The sequence below is a fragment of the Pan troglodytes genome, chromosome 14, assembly GCF_028858775.2.
Source record: "Pan troglodytes isolate AG18354 chromosome 14, NHGRI_mPanTro3-v2.0_pri, whole genome shotgun sequence".
NCBI lineage: Eukaryota > Metazoa > Chordata > Mammalia > Primates > Hominidae > Pan > Pan troglodytes.
Window position 1 is genome coordinate 27,542,442 of NC_072412.2, and position 20,309 is coordinate 27,562,750.

General features: G+C 40.0%; 1 protein-coding gene across 13 annotated transcripts in view; it reads right to left on the reverse strand.

The window, feature by feature from the left end:
- The window catches only part of FLT1 (fms related receptor tyrosine kinase 1), a 195,012-nt gene that overhangs the window by 75,483 nt on the left and 99,220 nt on the right, over nucleotides 1–20,309 (reverse strand). For 12 of the 13 annotated variants that reach the window (XR_010150625.1, XR_010150626.1, XM_009426791.4 and 9 more), the window contains 2 exons: nucleotides 13,939–14,247; nucleotides 9,027–9,173 (listed from right to left, as the gene is read on the reverse strand). Coding sequence is in view for 11 of the 13 variants with exons in the window: in XM_009426791.4 (XP_009425066.1) it covers nucleotides 9,027–9,173; nucleotides 13,939–14,247 (456 nt within the window). In the remaining 2 variants the exon portion in view is untranslated. Of the gene's footprint in view, nucleotides 1–9,026; nucleotides 9,174–9,787; nucleotides 13,776–13,938; nucleotides 14,248–20,309 lie in introns of those variants that run through there. The other variant, XM_009426798.4, reaches the window with a different exon arrangement.

Genomic DNA, 20,309 nt, shown 5'->3' on the forward strand with positions numbered 1-20,309 from the left:
TACCGTAAGGATAGATTTCATGAGAAGGAAAAGGCAACTACACCTCAAGTTTTGCAAAAGACATTTGACATTTCTGAATTTCATTAAGGAATTTTATTAAGGAATCAAGCAAAACTGCTGATTCTAGTAGCCTGAGGGTGACAGATGGTCAGTTTTTCATCCCTGGGTATTAACAGCCTCATTCCTCTCTCTCTTCTAAGGTTCCTTAAGATCTTTCCTGGATCTAGTCAAATCACTTGATAATTCAGAGGTGATTCTGTCCTCTTAGGTACTAGGATCTGAATGTGGTGCCTACAGATGCAGACATTTGGTGTCAGTGATATAGTGTGGCAGGAAAGATGTCCTCTAACAGTTAGATAAACACTAAGTCCTAGTGATCAAGAAGATTTCATTTAAGAAGGAGTATTAATCATTGGGTTAGAGTGATTCTCTCCTGCTCCAGCCTCAGTCTGTTTAAGACAGAATTTACTCTTTCTGAACTCTTTGTTGTTCTAATACTACTGCTTTAACCTTAAAATATTCTAAAAATGTTTTGCTATCGTAAAAATTTAGCTTAAATAATAGTTTGATGATGGTTTATTGGTTCAGGCAGGCTTTACTAAAAACATCTAAGATCAAGATTGCCTTCTGTTTTCTCAAATATTTCCAGAGAGGGAGGGTTTGTTACTTTTTTCAGACTTTTAATGACTCTTTCAGAGCACAATCACTTGTGAGATGGTTTGTGCCTGTGTCAGTGCAAACCTAAACTAGATAGGCCTTCTGCCATATCTTCTTGGCCAACTTATGTTACTTCCTTACAGTGCCACTGTGAAGAGGGTTGCCAGTAGCCCCCCTTGCAGCACCTGCTCAGCAATGTCATAACTTGAAATATTTTACGACCTCATTGGAGAACCTGGGAAGAGTGTAAGGTAGAAAGGAGACTTTTTGATTATTTTGGAGAGCTGCCAGTCCTTTAGGCAGGTGGCCTGAAGAGGGAGTAAAGACACTCAGGGTCAAGGGTTCTCAAAGGTGACACTGTACCATTGTTCCAAGTCTGGTTTGCAAACCTTAAATATTTTTAGCCCAACAGAAAGAAATGTTTCTAAAAGGAGCTTTGCTGTCCATGTACCCCTGGGAATCAGACCATACTCAAAGCAACTACTGTCAAACAGGATTCATCTCTGACTTTGAACTCTTGTGTGGTGCTTCTTGGTATTAGTCCCTTCACACTGCATTTTCCTCTCTTATCTCTGGCTCTCTGTATTATATTCACTTCAGCTTGTCTACTCTCTTTTCACCTGCCTCTTCAAAGTAAATAGGTCTTAAATTACCTTCATCTTTCAACACTTTGCACCATATCAGTCCCTTCTAAGAGTTCCCAGTTGCTTCTTTACTCAGTTCTAATTTGGAGCCCCTACTAATTTTCCCTTATCTCTTCTTCCTTTCTGTATACACAGCTAACAACAATTGAGAACTTATTGTATGCACAGCATTAACATAGGAAAATTAAAGCACAAAGGGTGTATCTTTTCAGCTATCCAATGTATTAAAGATATTTTGATACCATGATTGAGCCATCGAATTTTTCTGATTGCCCATTTATTAATTTGCCTTATTCCATTTTTAGACCAATTGACACGATAATAGCGAATAAGGCAGGACACACAGGGTTGTTGCTTGAAGAAGCGTATTTCAGGTAAATACATGCATCACTTAATTACTCTAGATTTTTGGTTCTTCAGATTTCAGTTTTCTTGTTCACTGCTGTATTTGCAGAGCCTAGCGCAGTGCCAGACACAAAGCAGTGACTTATAAATATTTGTTAAATAAGTAAATATATGAGTATTAGGCTGATAGGACATGCATTCTGGACCTTTACAACTTAAAAGTAACACCCAATCTGAGTTCAAAATAATTTTAAACTTTATACATGTCTAGTTTTTAAAAAATGCTTTATGTGTTTTTAATATGCTTTAAAAATGTTTCAAAATATGCTTTAAAGAAACCAAAGTCTTCAAGAGACTTAATCTTTAATTTACCTTATATCTTAAAAGTAACCCCCAATCTGGGTTCAGAATAATGTTTACCTTTATACATGGCATGTCTAGTTTTTTTAAAAAATGCTTTATGTGATTTTAATATGCTTTTAAAATGTTTCAAAACATGCTTTAAATAAACTGAAGTCTTCAAGAGACTTAATCTTTTTTTTTTTTTTTTTTTTTTTTTTGAGTTGGAGTCTTGCTCTGTTGCCAGGCTGGAGTGCAGTGGCGTGATCTCGGCTCACTGCAACCTTCGCCTCCCGGGTTCAAGAGATTCTCCTGCCTCAGGCTCCTGAGTAGCTGGAGCTATCAGCGTGCGCCACCATGCCCAACTAATTTTTGTATTTTTAGTAGAGACGAGGTTTCACCATGTTGGCCAGGATGGTCTCGATCTCTTGACCTCATGATCAGCCTGCCTCAGCCTCCCAAAGTGCTGGGATTACAGGCATGAGCCAGCGTGCCTGACCGAGACTTAATCTTTAAGGGCTGAGAATGAGCAGATATTCATTGTTTTAAATACATGTTTATTGGTGCCCACTATATCATTTAAAACTGATGCTCATTTGTTCTCTTGTGAGTGAGGTGAGCTAACATTTAGTTATGCTCAATGCTAAATGCCCATATGTTCAGTGTGCAGAGTGCAGGCTTCAGAGTCAAATTCTTCTGGTCTGAACCTTGGAGGGCTACTCACTAACTCTATGACCTGGGACCAGTTATTTTTCCTCTCTATGTCTCAGCTTCCTCATCCATTAGTCTGTAAAACGGTCAGAATCATTCAGCAAACCTCACAGAATTGTTATGAAAAGCAAACAAATTAGCATTAGGTAAGTTCTAAAGCAGCAGCAGGCACCTCGCAGGTGCTTGTTAAGTAAAACAGATCTGTGGAATGCATCTAATAATGTCCCTACCTCATAGGATAGTTGTGAAAATTAAATGAGATATCTCCAAAACACTTAACACGGTGCCTTGGTACCTGGTAAATGCTCAATAAATCTTATATTGCTATGTTTAATAGAGAAGACATATTAAGATATTATAAAATAAACACATGTAACACCAGAGAACAATGAAGTGATGTGCTCAATGACATGAGTTGTAAATAAACCTAGACATCAGAAAAAAGGAAGAATCACTTCCCTGGAAGGTGAGAGAAGATCTTTCACGACATCAAGAATTAGTGGGGCTGGGCGTGTTGGCTCTCACCTGTAATCCCAGCACTTTGGGAGGCTGAGGCAGGCAGATCACTTGAGGTCAGGAGTTCAAGACCAGCCTGGCCAACATGGTGAAACCCTGTTTCTACTAAAAATACAAAAATTAGCCTGGCGTTGTGGCATGCACCTGCAATCCCAGCTATTCAGGAGGCTGAAGCACCAGAACCTGGGAGGCGGAGTTTGCAGTGAGCCAAGATTGTGCCACTGCACTCCAGCTTGAGCGACAGCGCAAGACTCCATCTCAAAAAAAACAAAACAAAACAAAACAAAAAAGCATTAGTGGGAGGAGAATAACGTAGTGAGAGGAAAGAGAATTTTTCAGGCAAGAACTGAAGGCAGCCCATGGCCCAGAGGACGGAAGGGAGAAGAGGAGAAAGGAAAAAGTGAGGAAGAGTGGTGTCAGGGTGCAGCAGGAAGTTACTGCTAACGAGCTGGATGGGGCCAAGCAATCGAAGCCCTGGGAAGCCTGACAGCGGTGCTGGGAGTTGGGCACGTGCAGCAGACAGCATGCCAACCCCGAGGTACTCAGGCAGTGTGGTGTGCAAGGCCCTGTCTCTTCTTGTTTGGGTTGCCCTGGCCAAGATTGTCTCTTGCAATCCGTTCACATGCATTCCAGGGCCTGCATGCTTAAGATCCCTTTTATTCCTGCTTGATGCCCTTTGGCTCAAGAATTTACTACTCAGCTTTTATAACACTTTCTTAAAATTGCCTTTCTTCTGGTGAATGGCTGTGCCCCACTGACAGTTTTTTCCTGAAAGGAAATGATAAGGGAGGAAAAAGCTCCAACTACCCCAAGTAGGCATTTTATAGGCGCTTGTACAAAGCGTGAGCCCTTGTGTGTGCCTCACTTCCTCTCTCATATTTTCTTTGGAATGGGAGCAAGTCATCATTTAAAAAATAACAATGATAATGGACTGGATCCTATCAATGATTCAAGGTCACTAAAATTCTCTTGCTATATCAATCCTTTTTGAGCTGCCAGGCTTCATCTAAAAGGTGCACCTCAAGTATCTAAAGGATACACAGTTTATTTTCACGGTTTTAAAACTCAGTCAAGCTGGCTAAAGGCTGAGTATATAACAAACTACTTTTCAGTCTTTGCAGGCCATGATCTTAATACTCTTCCATTTCAGTTTTGCAACAATTGGCGAATCAGGGATTATCACTTTGGTTACCTTTATTCATAGGTTTACAAAAAGAAATAGTCATAAAAGAGTTGGCAGTTTTGAAGATACTCATATATACAAACATAAGGGTCATCGTCATGGAGCATATTGCATTGGCTATTGCATTTGCTCCTCAAATGGGAATATTACATATGGAACTTTACAGAAACTATATACATGGGGAAGATTATCTCCAGAAAATTAAGAAAGCCCTTTCCTAAAGGCTATAGTGGTTTTACAGAGTGAATAAAAGGAAGCGAGAGAAAGAAAATTGCTGACTTGGTATAGCTGAACTTAATAAGTGCTAAATTGCTAAATAGTAGCATCCTAGAATGATATTTATAGAATATTTTGTGTAAGACTTTATATGACCTGTTTTTAGATATTCTTCTTTTGGTTTGGCCCTCAGAAGATCAGAGAAAGCTGGGTGGTGGAGGGGTGGTGGGGGGAGAATCTGTATTATTTTGTTTTAGGGTTGTTTGACATTTGAGCTTATTAATTAACTCTGATGCCTTCCAGTGAATTCTGCCAACTCACTGGACAATTTCTGTATAAATGAGGTGGGTCAGAAGGCAGCATTGAACAAGCCAAGACTATGGGCCAGCTTACGTTAACTCTTTAAACCTTACCATATCCCTGTGTGGTCAGAATTATCCCAATTTTATAAATAGTGGAAAAAGGGCTCCGAGAGTAAGGAATAATGAGTTGCCCAAATTCTTATATGACTCATGAGGGCCATGCTAGGACTCAAGCCCTGATCTCCCCAGCACACTGGACTCTTTTTTTGCATGTGGTAGCTGCTGGGACACATTCTCTTGCCTTGTCTCTCCTCTAGTCTCATAATGGTTCTAAGCTTCCCAAATCATTTTAACTCTGATTCTTTAACCCACTTCCAAATAATAAAAACTGAACTTATTTCACATTTACTTCTTTCAAAGAATCACTCAACATCCTACACTAATCTTTCATAAAATGGATTTTGTGATCAAGTAAGTTTGAGGAATACAGAACTTAGCACAGTTGGCCCTGTGCGGTGTCACACCTGTAATCCCAGCAATTTGGGAGGTCAAGGTGGGTGGATCACTTGAGGTCAGGAGTTTGAGACCAGCTTGGCCAACGTGGTGAAACCCCCATCTCTACTAAAAATACAAAAAATTAACCAGGCATGGTGGCAGATGTCTGTAATCCCAGCTACTCAGAAGGCTGAGGCAGGAGAATCACTTGAACACAGGAGATGGAGGTTGCAGTGAGCCAAGATCGTGCCACTGCACTCCAGCCTGGGCGACAGAGCAAGACTCCATCTCAAAAACAAACAAACAAACAAAACAAAAACAAGAAAACTTAGTACAGTTTACCAGTTTCTTTCACAAGCTATTTATTCATGTATTTATTCATCCTTTTATTCTGGGAGAACCTCTCAAGGGACTAGCTTTCCACAAAACTACCCATCTTGGTAGTGTGTCATCTTAGGCAAATCACTTTACTTCTTTGAGCCTAAGTTTTCCATTCTACATGTTAGACTAAAGATACTCTAAAGGTCCCTTGAGCTTTAAAACTTCCATGATATGGGCCCCACCCCCATGCCAAATCGAGGCTTTTGTGCTACCACTATGAGCTTGCTAAGGATAGCCTAAGATTTTCTGAAAACCATTTATTCATTCATTCATGGAACATTTATTTATTAATTGTCAAGTACTGTGTTAGGTTCTGAAGATGAAAAGACAAGACATAAATAAGACAAATAAGATAAACTATCTATCTGCCCTCTGGAGGGGAGACATATATGAACTGGTGATTTAAAAAAATACATAAGAGAGGAGTAGAAATATGCATAGGTAATACTGACACACATGAACTGATGATTTTTAAAAGTCTCAGCAAGAGAGAAGTAGAAACAGTTATAAGTAATAAAGACTCACGGAGGATCTGCCTCCTATTTGTGGGAGTTGTGTAAGGCCTAGTTGGAGAGAGAACACCCAATCTGGGTCTTAAGGGATGCGACAAAGGAAGGGAAGGTACTCCAGGCGGAGAGTAAACAGGAACCAAAGAAAGCATAGGGAGTTTAAACAGCATAATGTCTGCAGTGATCTACCAGAGTTTGGCACTGCTGGAATATAAAGTTATAAAATTCAAGTCAGGCGACTCTGAGCATAACGTCGTAGGAGTAGGCAGGGGCCAGATATTGAGGGCATTCTCTGTCAGATTCTTGAACTTCATCAAAGTGTGTTAGGGTTGAAGAGTTAGAGCCGGTGGAAGACTTGAAGCAGGGAAGTGACATGTTCACAGCTGCATTTTATACTGTTGTATTGAAAGTAGATGCAAAGAGAGATAGGGAGACAAGTTTGGAGACCACTGAAGGTGTTCAGAGGCTAGGTAATGAGTGTCTGGACCGAGAGAATAATGGGGAAGCAGAGAAAGGAATGGATTTGAGAAATATTTAGTATTTAGTAGGTGTAATCTGCTCAGTCTGGTGATTGATTAGATGAAGAGGGCAAATGAGAGACCATCACCTTCTAGTTTGGATGATTAAATATTTGATGTCAGTATAAGAGGAGGTGCTACTTTATGGAGAAAAATGAAGTGATGTGATTGGTTTTGAACCTGCTGAGTGTAAGGTCTCTCTAAGACATTTGCAGATATCTTAAAATTTGGAGTTGTTATACCACAACCCCATTCTGTGCATCAAACTCAAATGGAGGTTTCATTTTGTGTGGAGGATTTACATTTAAGGACTACTCCATATTGCTGTTTATTTGATTTAGGTTGTTGGAATATTGGAAATAAATGGCAATTTTATTTTTAATAAAATATGAATATCAATTAAAATCATAAATAATTTCATTGTACTCTTATTTAACCACAGATTTATGAGGCAGGCAATAGACAGTATTTATACTTATTGGTTTAAGTCTCGTTGTTTTCAAGAGTACAGTCAGCCCACAGCGAGACTCCATCTCAAAAAAAAAAAGTACAGTCAGCCTTCTGTATATGTGGATCTGCATCTGTGAATTCAACAAAAAAATTCCACAAGTTCCAAAAACCAAAGAACTTGTCACGCACCAAGTACTACATTGAGTTCACATGAAATGATGTGTAGGTATTGTATCAGGTATTAAAAGTAACCTAGAGCCGGGTGTGGTGGCTCATGCCCGTAATCCCAGCACTTTGGGAGGCTGAGGCAGGCGGATCACAAGGTCAGGAGATCAAGACCATCCTGGCCAACATGATGAAACCCCATCTCTACTAAAAATACAAAAAATTAGCCAGGCGTGGTGGCGGGCGCCTGTAGTCCCAGCTACTCGGGAGGCTGAGTCAGGAGAATGGCGTGACCTGGGTGGTAGAGCTTGCAGTGAGCTAAGAGCACACCACTGCACTCCAGCCTGGGCGACAGAGCGAGACTCTGTCTCAACTAAAAAAAAAAAAAAAAAATTAGCTGGGTGTGGCGGCGGGCACCTGTAATCCCAGCTACTTGAGAGGCTGAGGCATGACAATCGCTTGAACCCAGGAGGTGGAGGCTGCAGTGAGCTGAGATCGTGCCACTGCACTCTAGCCTGGTGACAGAGTGAGACTGTCTCAAAAAACAAACAAACAAACAAAAAAAGTAACCTAGAGATGATTAAAGTATGCAGGAAGATATGTGTAAGTTATATGCAAATACCATGTCATACCATTTTATATAAGGAACTTGAGCATCAGTGCATTTTGGAATCTGCAGAAGGTGCTGGAACCAATTTCCCACGGATCCCATGGCACTATATGTATTGTTGAAAGAAAATAAACCTATACCCACTAGTGTAGATTTATGTTTTTTACTAGTATGATCAAACACAATTTAAAAAGTTTTCTTTTTACCAAATCCTTAACATCTGCGTAGATGAATTTAAAAGATTATAAACTGGCCAGATGCAGTGGCATGCGCCTATAATCCCAGCACTTTGGGAGGCCAAGGCAGGTGGATCACCTGAGGTCAGGAGTTTGAGACCAGCCTGGCCAACATGGTGAAACCTTGTCTCTATTAAAAATACAAAAATTAGCCTGGCATGGTGACAGCACATGCCTGTAGTCCCAACTACTTGCCCAGCTACTTGGATGGTTGAGGTAGGAGAATCGCTTGAACCCAGGAGGAGGAGGTTGCAGTGAGCCAAGATGGTGTCACTGTACTCCAGCCTGGGTGACAGAGTGAGACTCCATCTCAAAAAAAAAAAAAAAAAAAAAGAAAGAAAGAAAAAGAGATTATAAATCTACTTTTCTGAACTTCACATATGCCAGGTGTTCCAAGTTCTGCAATACCTCAAAGCCAAGAAACTAACTGCTCACTTTCCCAGCCGTCATGGTGAACTGAATCATTTTCTACATGGCTCTTCTCATTTCTTTCTGAATGCACTATTTAAAGACTTCCAGCTGAATAGATTCTGCAGGATCTTTCTATGGGTTAGGAATATGGTCTGCATAGGAACTGGCCCAAATATTCCTCACTGGACATTGCTATCAGCATGAACCAGATCCCAGTGTTTGGGGCTCTATCAGCAAGTAGGTCTATACATACTGGAAGCAGGTGACGGGAATGTTAAGGGAAAAGGGGGCTGATGAAAGATGAGAAATAATAAATGCAAGAAAAAAAAGTCTCTTACCAGGCTCTTGTTGTATTTTGTGGTTGTTTTTAAACCAAGTGATCTGAGGCTCGGGGACACCATTAGCATGACAGTCTAAAGTGGTGGAACTGCTGATGGCCACTGTGTGATCACTGAGGTTTCGCAGGAGGTATGGTGCTTCCTGATCTAGTGAAGAAAGAAAGGGAGCTGTGATTACTCGTCAACTTTATTCTTGTATTGTCTATGCATATCAACATTTAAAATATACAGAGAAACAGCAAAACTCAACTATTAGGTTTCATTTGCATTTGTTCACTTTCTCTTCAATCATTAACCTGCTGCTTCTACTTTAATAAGATGCTACGATAAATTGAAATTTATTACAACACAGTGAAATCAAGGACTAGATTTTGTATTTTTAGATTTCAATACAAAGGCTTTTGCCTAGCTAGCTAGTTTCCTTCCTTTTTTTGAGAGGAGCTTTTCTAAAACTCAAGGATTTTGCATAATAGTTTAGAAGCTATAAATCAAAAACATGGTTTTGTGTATAGTCTTGTAATGATTTTTATATAAATATATAGTGTTGTAGTGATAGGCTAATATAATTTTGTGTGAGTTTTGATTGATGTATTTGTGGGGGCGTGTTTGTGTTACTCAACTGTCAGTAACCTAAGTTGTAAGGCAGCAGACCAAACAGGAGAATTTCTTGAACTTTGAAAGCTTTATTGGTTCTTTCCTTCCTCCATTCCCTTCCCAAATGCAAGCAACCAAAGAATTAATTCAAGAGGCAGAGGCACAGATTTGTAGTTTTTGCACTATATAATAGTACAAATATTGTATTTTATATTATTTTCTCTTAAAACATACAAATATGATACAATACAATTTATTTTAATAAAATGCCAACCAATATAGTACAACAAAATGAATTCAATACATTAAGATGCAATACATTACAACATTAAAATCCCACATAAGAACAGCAGTACCCCCAAGGCCCCCAATGAGTACAGTATATCTCTAATGAAGTAGTCAGTCAGTCCTGCTGATGTGTATACATTCTAGTTAGGAGGGTACTGGATTGGTAGCTAAAGCTTCCAAGGTAAAAAATAAAAACAACTCCTAATGTCTTTCCCACCCTCCCAAGTCATTCCTTTCCCCTCTTGTTGGAAATCCTGGAACAGAAATCAAAAGAGTTTTGGCATAACTGACACGTTCTCTGTCACTGTCTTCAATTATACAGTATGAGCTTTCTCTGCCCATTTTCGATTTCCTCATCTTGGTGTACTAAAACTGTGAAGGCAGCTTAGGAGTGATGACAATGCTACAAAGATGATACATTGCAAAGGCCTTAATTCCATGTCCCTGCAGGGTTCTGCCACGTCCCAAAACCTTTCCCTTTTGAGTCCTGCAGGGCAACTCTCAGGATTAGCATTTGTTAAAGCAATTTAGAAATCCCAGGTTAAAATGTATATTATCACATAACTTTTATAACATTGTTGAAGTAGTATATCATGGCAGGGTTACTATCTGTTAGGAGAAACAGATTTCTCAATAAATTTTGATTTCTATAGCTTATCATTAGTCTTCTCATTTTATAAAAAATGAAATCTGAAGGCAAAAAAGTGTGCTGAAGGAAGTGCTCTGATGTACAAAAACTTCTTCAAACTAGTGTAGAATGAATGATAGCAATGATCTTTTTGCCTCTTTGAGCATGTCTTTCCTATCTTATCTTGCCCACTACGCAGAACGTTACGATATTTCTGTTTTTGCATTGGGTGCTATCTGCCAAACAGCTTTTCCTAATTGAAAATGCAGTCCTGTTTAAAACCTTTGATTTACGACTACTTGTACATGCTTGCTCATTACAATTTTGACATTTTTTACATAGTAAAGACCCCAAACATATCAGTGAAACATGACAAGACCATAAAGAACAGTATCATATTATTATTTAGTCTCTTTTACAGTGGCAAGCCAATTTTGAAATATCTCATTTAAAACTCAGACCCAATTCACTGAGTTATACTTTTAATAGCTTCCTCAGCACACTTACTATTTCCCATGCATTAAATATGATAAAATAATCTATCACTGCCCATCGGTCTTGTAAAAAGGAAGTCTGAATATAGGGCCCACAACACTAAAATTGTTTTTCTAGCTACAAAGTACAGCATCATCAACACAGACACGATTTGGACTCCCTGACAGGTGGATTGGAAAACGATGTTTAAAGAGAAGAGAACATTTTAACATAAATGTCATTAAGAATCCCAAAGGCCTTATTTGTACTACACAAACTTCAGATGATAGAAGCAGCAAAAACGCTGCAGAACGTACATGGGACTCTCAATTAAATACAAGGTTCACATAAACACTCTGAAATATACAGTAATATGCATTTTTCTTTGTACCCATTTCTGAAAAATGTTCTACGTTAAAAGTCTCACTTTTGGCTAGTTTCTAAATGACCAATCAACCCAGGAATCATATTTTGTCAATTCTTACTTTATACATTATAATAATCTATTTTGACGTTTTGAATAAGGGAGGTGCGTTGAACCCGTATTTCAAAACCTAAGTTACTTGATGGAAGTAGGTAGTGGCTTTCCAAAATTTAACAGTGTAGCTGATCCCTTCAAATTGAGAAAATCAGAATTAACAGACATTTCTGCTGGTTATCAGTAGCCAAAGATAGCTGCCCACCAGGTTCTTTCACTTTTCAGTGTTATGGCCCCAGAGATCTGCCAGGTCACATAAATACACAGCTTCTATCCTCCGTTTGGAATGGGGACTGAGGAACCAGCCTCACACCCCCTATTCCATTTCAATTATTCCCCATTTTAGGCTTCTTTTTTCTTCTTTTTTTTTTTCTCCCCCCTCCGTTATCTTCACCTCCCTTCATACCCCAGGGTAACATACCCCTAGGGTAACTAATAAAAAACAAAACCCACCCAAAAGTTTCTTTAAAAAAAAAAAAAAGACTCTCCGGAAGGATTAATTACACAGTGAACAACTAATGCTCTATGGAATTCTTAAACTCATCTCTTGGAAGTTCTTAAAATCATCTTTTGTAAATACTAACATCCTCCTCTCCCCACAAAAACTGCAAACGGGGGAAGAAGATGGTAGGTTCTGCATGTCCAATTCACCATTTTGTTTTCATAAGGATCCCTCAATCATTCTGTTTGCTTTTTTAATATTAGCAACTATTAAGGCCCCCATGTTCTATGGTATTAAGGCATTGTTTCCTGAAGGAACACACTAACTTATAATGAACAAAGACGCCAGGCCAAAGAGCCATAGGTAAAATTTCAAGATACAATTGATTTTTCTTTCCTTTGGGCTGACAACTTCCAGGTTACTAATTGTTTTCAGAGCATTTGGGGCTCCATAAAACTGGCATTCTGGGGAAATGCTATTGTTTACTCTTTCACGTTTGACAAAAGCAATTCCCACGTGAAAGACAAGTTTAGCCGTGGGACAGAATCTGTTACCTAAAGGAGGAAACAGTCTGGTGAGTTCCCAAGCTTGAGAAGTTGTCATATTGTCACCTCCTATTGAACTGCCCAGCCACTGTGTTTCTCAGCCATGGCTATTTTGGTCATTATAGTTTTTTTTTTTAAATAGTTTATGCAAGTCACATATAATGATCAATCATAAATAAAAACAACAGAACAATGCATATTAAATTGGTGAAAAAGTCATTTTCCCTCAAACGCAAGCTTAAAACAAGAGATTACAACTTCTCTTGATTTAAAACTGGTGTGTATTTTTTAAATGACTTTGAATTCTGTTTCTGTAGTTTTGCCGCTTCTTAATCCCCATAAAAATCCTATTAACATTTGCATATGGGGAAAGTGGACTTTTTTAAAGGGCAAATTTTAAATTTACATTTAGAAGAATGCATTAAATCTCTGGTTACAATAGCCTTTATTTCCTTGATAAATTGATTGTGGTACACCTTTGAATGCTGTCATTTTAACATGATGAAGTTCCTTAAAATAATAACCAGAGGACAGGAATATTTAAAATTAAGGCATGATCCACTTTCTTTCAGCTGCCATCAATAGCTGTGCGGTGCAGTCAGAGACAGCAAGGAGCAAACCCTTTGCTAGGCTAGTCTACTGTGGCACTAACTGCATAATTACCTGGATCGCATGAGAGGAGGGAGGGGATGTTGATTTGAATGGACTCTTACAATTCACACTGCGATAAACCTTTACTATCTCTGAATTACACCAACATCTTGCACCCCTGGGGCCCATTTTAGAAGCTCCAGTTCAAGATTAATGTGCTTAACGTAAAAAAAAAAGCATTTTCAAATAAATAAGCATTATAACTTGCTATCCAGGTGCTATTTACAAATCAAGAGCAGATGAAATAGTCCCAAATAAAACCAGGCAGAAGTCCGACAGAGTCTCAAATTCAACTGTACTCATTCTGAGCTGGAAAATTAACTTATTCGCGTCCATCTTTGGCAGAAACCAGCATTTGTTTAAATTATTCAGTTTGTGCAGCTTCAGCACTTAAAAATAAAAAGAGGTTGGCATCAAAATGGAAGGAAAGGATCATCCCAAGTTGTTGTTTATCAGGCAGGAGAAAACAGCAAGAGCAACAAACACAGAGAAGGCAGTGCAGGGATCCTCCAAATCCAAACGTGCACCAAGTCGGCCCCCCGGAGCAGCCCCCTCGGCCTGAATGGGGGGCCCAGAGCTGGGGCCTGGGGGTCTCATTATTACTGCTATCATCTCCGAACTCATTTTGGGAGGAGCATCTCCTCTGAGCCTGAAAGTTAGCAACAGTGACAATAAATCAAGATGATATGAGACAACTGTTACTTTTTAATGAGTCCTTTAATGTTTTACATTACTTTGTGTGGTACAATCATTCCTTGTGCTTTTAAATTTGGAGATCCGAGAGAAAACAGCCTTTTTGTTGCAGTGCTCACCTCTGATTGTAATTTCTTTCTTCTGGAGGATTTCTTCCCCTGTGTATACATTCCTGGCTCTGCAGGCATAGGTGCCTGAATCTTCCAGGGAAACATTCAAGATGGTAAGATTAAGAGTGATGGAGTGCTCCTTAGTGATGGCCATTTTTTGCTTGCTAATACTGTAGTGCATTGTTCTGTTATTAACTGTCCGCAGTAAAATCCAAGTAACGTCTCTGTATAAGAACTTGTTAACTGTGCAAGACAGTTTCAGGTCCTCTCCTTCCGTCGGCATTTTTTCCAAGTTAACATGAAACCCATTTGGCACATCTATAAAGTAAGAATAAAGAACTTCAGTTCACAGAAAAATCAGTGTCTTTTAATGAGATATTCAAAGATCTTAAGAATTGTTCGTGCACAAATTCTCTCAGCATCCGCATTAAAAAGGATGAGTATTTGGGGTAAATGAGCAAACACAGCAGGTGGGAATCAACTAAGTTCATTCCATCAGAAGTGAGGTAGGAAATGCAAAACAGAACAGTTATTAGGATGGCATTTTCTCCTGATTCACGTGAACTTGCTCTTCAAAGTGGCATGTTTTCTCCAACTTGGGTGTTAACTTTATTTCCCCCCCCTTTTTTTTTTTTTGAGTCAGGGTCTCGCTCTGTTGCCCAGGCTGGAGTGCTGTGGCATGATCTCAGCTCACTGCAACCTCCACCTCCAGGGTTCAAGTGATTCTCCTGCCTCAGCTTCCAGAGTAGCTGGAATTACAGGCGTGCACCACCACGCTGGGCTAATTTTTGTACTTTTTGGTGGGGGTGAGATTTCACCATGTTGGCCAGGCTGATCTCGAATTACTGGCCTCAGGTGATCCATGCTCCTCGGCCTCCCAAAGTGCTGGGATTACAGGCATGAGCCACTGCACCCGGCCTCATTTCCTATTTTTAAAATCATGTACAGTACTACTACTGGCAAGTGACACTGGCAAGTGGGCAAAATAGTGAAGTAACATAAGAGCAATTCGTCCTAAAAACCAAAGGCACACTTACGGTCAAACTTATCCAAAATAGTTTGCGAACAAGTGAGAATAGGAAATCCTAGGTAAAGTGCCAATCAATTCCACTTTAGTCCTAGACTTTTGCAGTGAGAAGCAACTGTTATTCACTATCCTCCTCCTGCTCTTGTCCCAGATTACTTGCCCTGGTCCAGCAAAGACCACAGTGGGCCAGTGGCACAGTGGGCCAGAGAGGAGCCCGCTGACTTACTCAGGACTTCTTTTATGGGGATGGTTCTATTCAGACCTGAGAGAGCAAAGATTTCTTCTGAAAATGCGGACAACTAATCTGGAAGAGTTGCCAGATTCTAAAATGGGGGTGATAGAGGGGTAAAGAGAATAATTTTAAAAATCAAATTTACTCTCAAACATATTTTAAACATGTTCTGAAGGTGGCTATGTCATTAAAAGCCATTTTTTCCAATGTCGATTCCCAGCTAATCTTTGTGAAAAGAAAATAAGTCTTGGGACCCCAAAATCACTAAGTTAAAGGGAAAAGTCAAGTTGAGAACTGCTTACGACAAACCTGCCTCCCATTCTCTTCAAAGTCATCCCTCTGCTCTCTGAGACAAATGCATACCTTATTGCCTCCTTTGGAAAGGCTAATCAGAAACTCAAAAGAATGCAACCATTTGTCTCTCACCTATCTATGACCTGGAAGCCCCCTCCCCACTTCGAGTTGTCCTGCCTTTCCAGGCGGAACCAGTGTACATCTTACATATATTGATTGATGTCTCATGTCTCCTTGAAATGTATAAAACCAAGCTGTACCTCAATCGCCACCTTGGGCACATGTTGTCAGGACCTCCTGAGGCTGTGTCACAGACACGTGTCCTTAACTTTGGCAAAATAAACTTCCTAAATTGACTGAGACCTGTCTCAGATATTTTGGGCACCTTCATCTCCATCTCCCAGGTGTCTCTGTCAACACCCCATGAGCTCTTCCCCTCCGCATGCCTAACCTGGGCCATCAGTTCACTTTGGGGCTGAGAATTTCTTAGTATCATTTTGGCCCAGTCTCACGGGAGGATTTTAAAAAGTCTGCTGGCCCTGAACTGACCCACTCTCAAAACCTTCCCATTGCTTATTACTAGTGGTGTATCTGCATTTGGGCAAAGAATTTGGGCCAACATCTTACAAAGTGCTTTGAAGATGAAAAGCATTATGTTATGCTATTATTATTATTATACTTTGCACACAAAGCTATAAAGAAACCTTTAAACGTTAAGGGGACAATAGTCCAAAATTAGATATCATATCAACTCTTTCCTAAATCTCACTTTGCTTGTTTTTCTGATTTTTCTGAGCTTTGGCTTTATTATAAAGTGTCACGTCTGAAGAAATGCCAAAGTATTCATTTGGAACCTGGGAGCGGGGCGTAACAGTGGCTTACGAAGCCGTCAGTGGCTGAGGAGAGAGGATACCAGTGGAGGTTTTCCTGCTTTTAAAACGAAAATCTAAGAATGTGCCAGAAGATGCAGGAGGGGCAGCTGACAGTCACTTTTAAGATAACAATAAGGTGTCAGAAATAGTTGCTCTAATTCAGCATCTTTTTATATTTGGGCCATTTTCCAAGCATGAGGAGTAAAACATCAGCCATCAACTTTTACACAGATAGTAGAGCAGAGGTATTGTGCACTGGTTGCAATCAACTCTTACAAGACCACAGACTTTCCATTTATGAGCTCTCATCCTGGTAGTTAGAACCCAAGTGAGCCCAAGTAACACCATTGAGATCGTGTAGAGAGTTTCTATTTACTTTAGTGATTTGAAACTTCCTGTGGAAATAGCTCACAGGTTTCCTGATGGAAGATTTTGTTTATCTTTGCCAAGCACCACCAGGAATCTCAAAATAAAATGCATTTAGTGACATTGGGAAACCAGGGAGATAAGGCAGTGCTGTTCCTGTTTCACCCTCAGTAATTGCTAACACACCCATAGTCATGCTGAGTGCCAGCAAAACAGCAAAAACACACACATAGGAAAAGCAAAGAACCAAATTCATTTTGAGGCCTGTTTCTTATATAGGGGACATGGTCACTGAAGCTAATTTGTTATGTTATCAGACAGCCTTTTAGAAATGACTATTTCTCAGTCTCACCCCTTTGGTATTCTCTTTTGATCCATGGAAGATGATAAATAAAAATCCCAGAGGGATTTTTCTCCTTAATTCATGTTGACTTTTTTTTTTAGTCTGAGTACAAAAACAGACCCAAGAAAGAATTGCCTTCTAACCCTCAAAGTGAAAACAAGAAATCTTCCCACACTTAAGTATCTGTGGCGAATTCAGCACAGTCATCATCATTACCAAATAATACTCATCCATCTAACATATTATCACATCCATGGCATCTTATGAGGTGTCATGGAGAAGAATCAACTCTTGCTCAGAAGAGGCATTCAACCCAGGGTTAGATGAAAGTGTCATCTATTTATAAAGGTGCATACTTGGGGGTAGATATTTCAACTCAATTGGATCAGGCATGTGCATTAAGTTCATGAAAGGGACAAGCATAGGAATTTAAAAGGACGCCAGGGATCTCATTTGTTGGGTAAAAATAAAGAAGGCTCTACTGCCACTGAAGAGTGGAAATATTATTTAAAAAGAGAGTGAATGGTTACCAGGAAGTTCTGCTTGTTTCAAGTGGATGCTATGTACAAGTGTGTGCCAAAGTTTGGAGTCGAAGCGGTCAAGGATTCTAATGGCCACCGTTTACCATTTTCATCAATTTGGAAGGCAACTCAAAAAAATTTTTGTTTTTGTTTTTGTTGTTGTTGTTGTTGTTTTGAGGCAGGGTCTCGCTCTGACACTCAGGCTGGAGCATGGTGGTGCCATCATGGCTCACCGCAGCCTCGACCTCCTGGGCTCAAGTGATCTTCCCACCTCAGCCTCCCAAGTAGGTGGGAATACAGGCATGTGCCACCAGGCCTAGCTAGTTTTTGTATTTTTTTGTAGAGACAGGATTTTGCCATGTTTCCCAGGCTGGTCTCAAACTTTTGTGCTCAAGCAATCTTCCCATCTCAGCCTCCCAAAGTGCTGGGATGACAGGTGTGAGCCATTGTGCTTGGCCCCAAGTAACTGTATTTTAAAGAAGGGGCAACAGGATTGAAATGAGAACCAGTAAAGATCCAAATCTAGATAAGAAGAGCGTTAAAATTTTAGACAGGCACTTTTAAAGCATTACCCTCACTGAGTCAAGTATAAACACTGAACAAATATATGTTCATTTTTTTCAAAAAATAAACATATGAGGTACAACATTCCTGAGTCTTTACTCTCATCTCTAGTGACAAAGATTTGAGTGAGAGAAAGATAATAATTATTTAAAAACTAATAATGAACGTAAGCAAGTTAACCTAATATCACAATCAAAACCAGAACTTTTCAGGACTGGTAGAAAAGGATTAAGGGAAAGTATATTCCAGGCAATGAGGGCTTGGTTGACTGGACTTGTGTCAGTTTTAAGATTAAAGCTCTTGGATTTCTAGAGGAAAATAACTGTGAGCTTCAAGTAGGTATGTCTGAATCGAATTCTCATTTTGTATGGATAAGCCTTGGGATCTAGAAGAGGTTTCCACCCCGCCATGGTTATACATTGTACAATATGGTGAGAGGTAGGAGGGAATTTCTGCCTGAATTCAGCAGGAGATCACCTTTATCAACGTGGGCCCTTTCAGCAACAACACCATGGGTAGAAATATGATGCAGCGATGAGACTCTGGGCTAGCCAGATGTTGGTGCTGTGACTAATGCTAGGCATCAGTTGGCTTTCATTGGGAACAGGGATTAATAAGGAAGTGAGCATGATGTTCCCCTCTTCTCTTAGCACATCCTCTTCCAGTACTGCCCTCAGACCCAGGCAAGAAGGATCCCTGTCGCAGCTCTGTTCTGGTCGCAGCTCTTCCCACAATGTGAAGAGTTTATGGGGCCAAGTGAGCGTGCCTACCGACAGCCTGTGTCACTCCATTCCTATATCATGATCCAGGTCCCTGGGATCTCAGAATTCCCTATAAGGCTGATTTAAATCTGCTTCTAGGTTGGCTCTTCCCTAGGTCTGGCCTCCTGAGATCAGACTGCTTGTCAGTATTCACACCTTTGGGTCTGTCCAGGCAGTGGCCAAAGGAGACTATCTGTGAGGGGCATGGGGAGAGCTTAGATGTGTGGGCTGGGAGACACCACACATGGTGCATGGCCCCTTGCAGTGTGGACAGGGTAAGGGGCGGAGAGGGGAGGTGGGTGATTTAGTTTTTCTGCACGGCCAGGTGCTGCCACGATCTGCTCTGGAATCTGAGTAGTCTCAGAGCTCTAAATTGATCCTGACCTCTCAGGTCATCATGAAAGTATATTTGTCCATAGGGAGCTAAAAGGTATTTAATGGCTTGTTTGCTTGATGTAGAACTTGTCAGTAGTTAGACGTATGGTTTGTAGGCCTCCACTGGTACTCTTGTCTTGGCTCTGAAAATGTCAGGGCAAGTCTGTTTTCTTCTCTCCACCTATTCAAATCCCACCTTCTCTCTTCCTGTTCAGGTCCTGCTTCCTTCTCAGAGGCTTACAGCTGCACTGTCCAATATGGTACCTGTGAGCCACATATGGCTTTTGAGCACTTGAAATGTGGCTACTGTGTCAGAGGAACTGAAGCATATTCAGTTTATTTGATTTTATTTAAATTGATTTAAGTGTAAAAACTGAAGCAGTGTAATATTTTTAAAAAATACTGATTACATATTGAAATCACAATAGTTTGGATATATTGGGTTAAATAAAATTAATTTTACTTTTAAAAAAACGTGGTTACTAGAAAGTTTTAAATGGTATTTGTGGCTTATATTATATCTCTATTGGACAGTGGTGGCTTTAGAAAGCAAGCTCATCTGTCACATTACCTCTGCACATAAATTTTGATACTAGGATATATGTAATTTGACATTTCTTGTTTGTTTCCTTGGTGTTAGAACCCTGTTCCTAGAAAGACAGGACTTCATTGATGTTCCTCCAAGTGCTCAGTAGAGTTGAACTGTACCATTTAACAGTGCTGATTAAACTGTTACAAAGTTATTGAATGTTCAGAACAAAACAGGAATTTTTCAGTCTTTTGTATTCTAAATCAGACATACTACGACTATGGGTTGAGACAGTAACTTGTTTCCAACCAAATATAAAGGACAGTGCAAACCTTTGTATTTAATTAGTCCAAATCCCATTTGCTCATCTGGAAAATACAAGAGCTATGATGCAGCATAGCCTCTAGAATCCCTGCCAGCCCTGACGTTCTATGAGAATCTACTCAGGGATATCTCCCATGGCACAGCTTCTCTGGGGCTTGGCTAACTTGCCAGA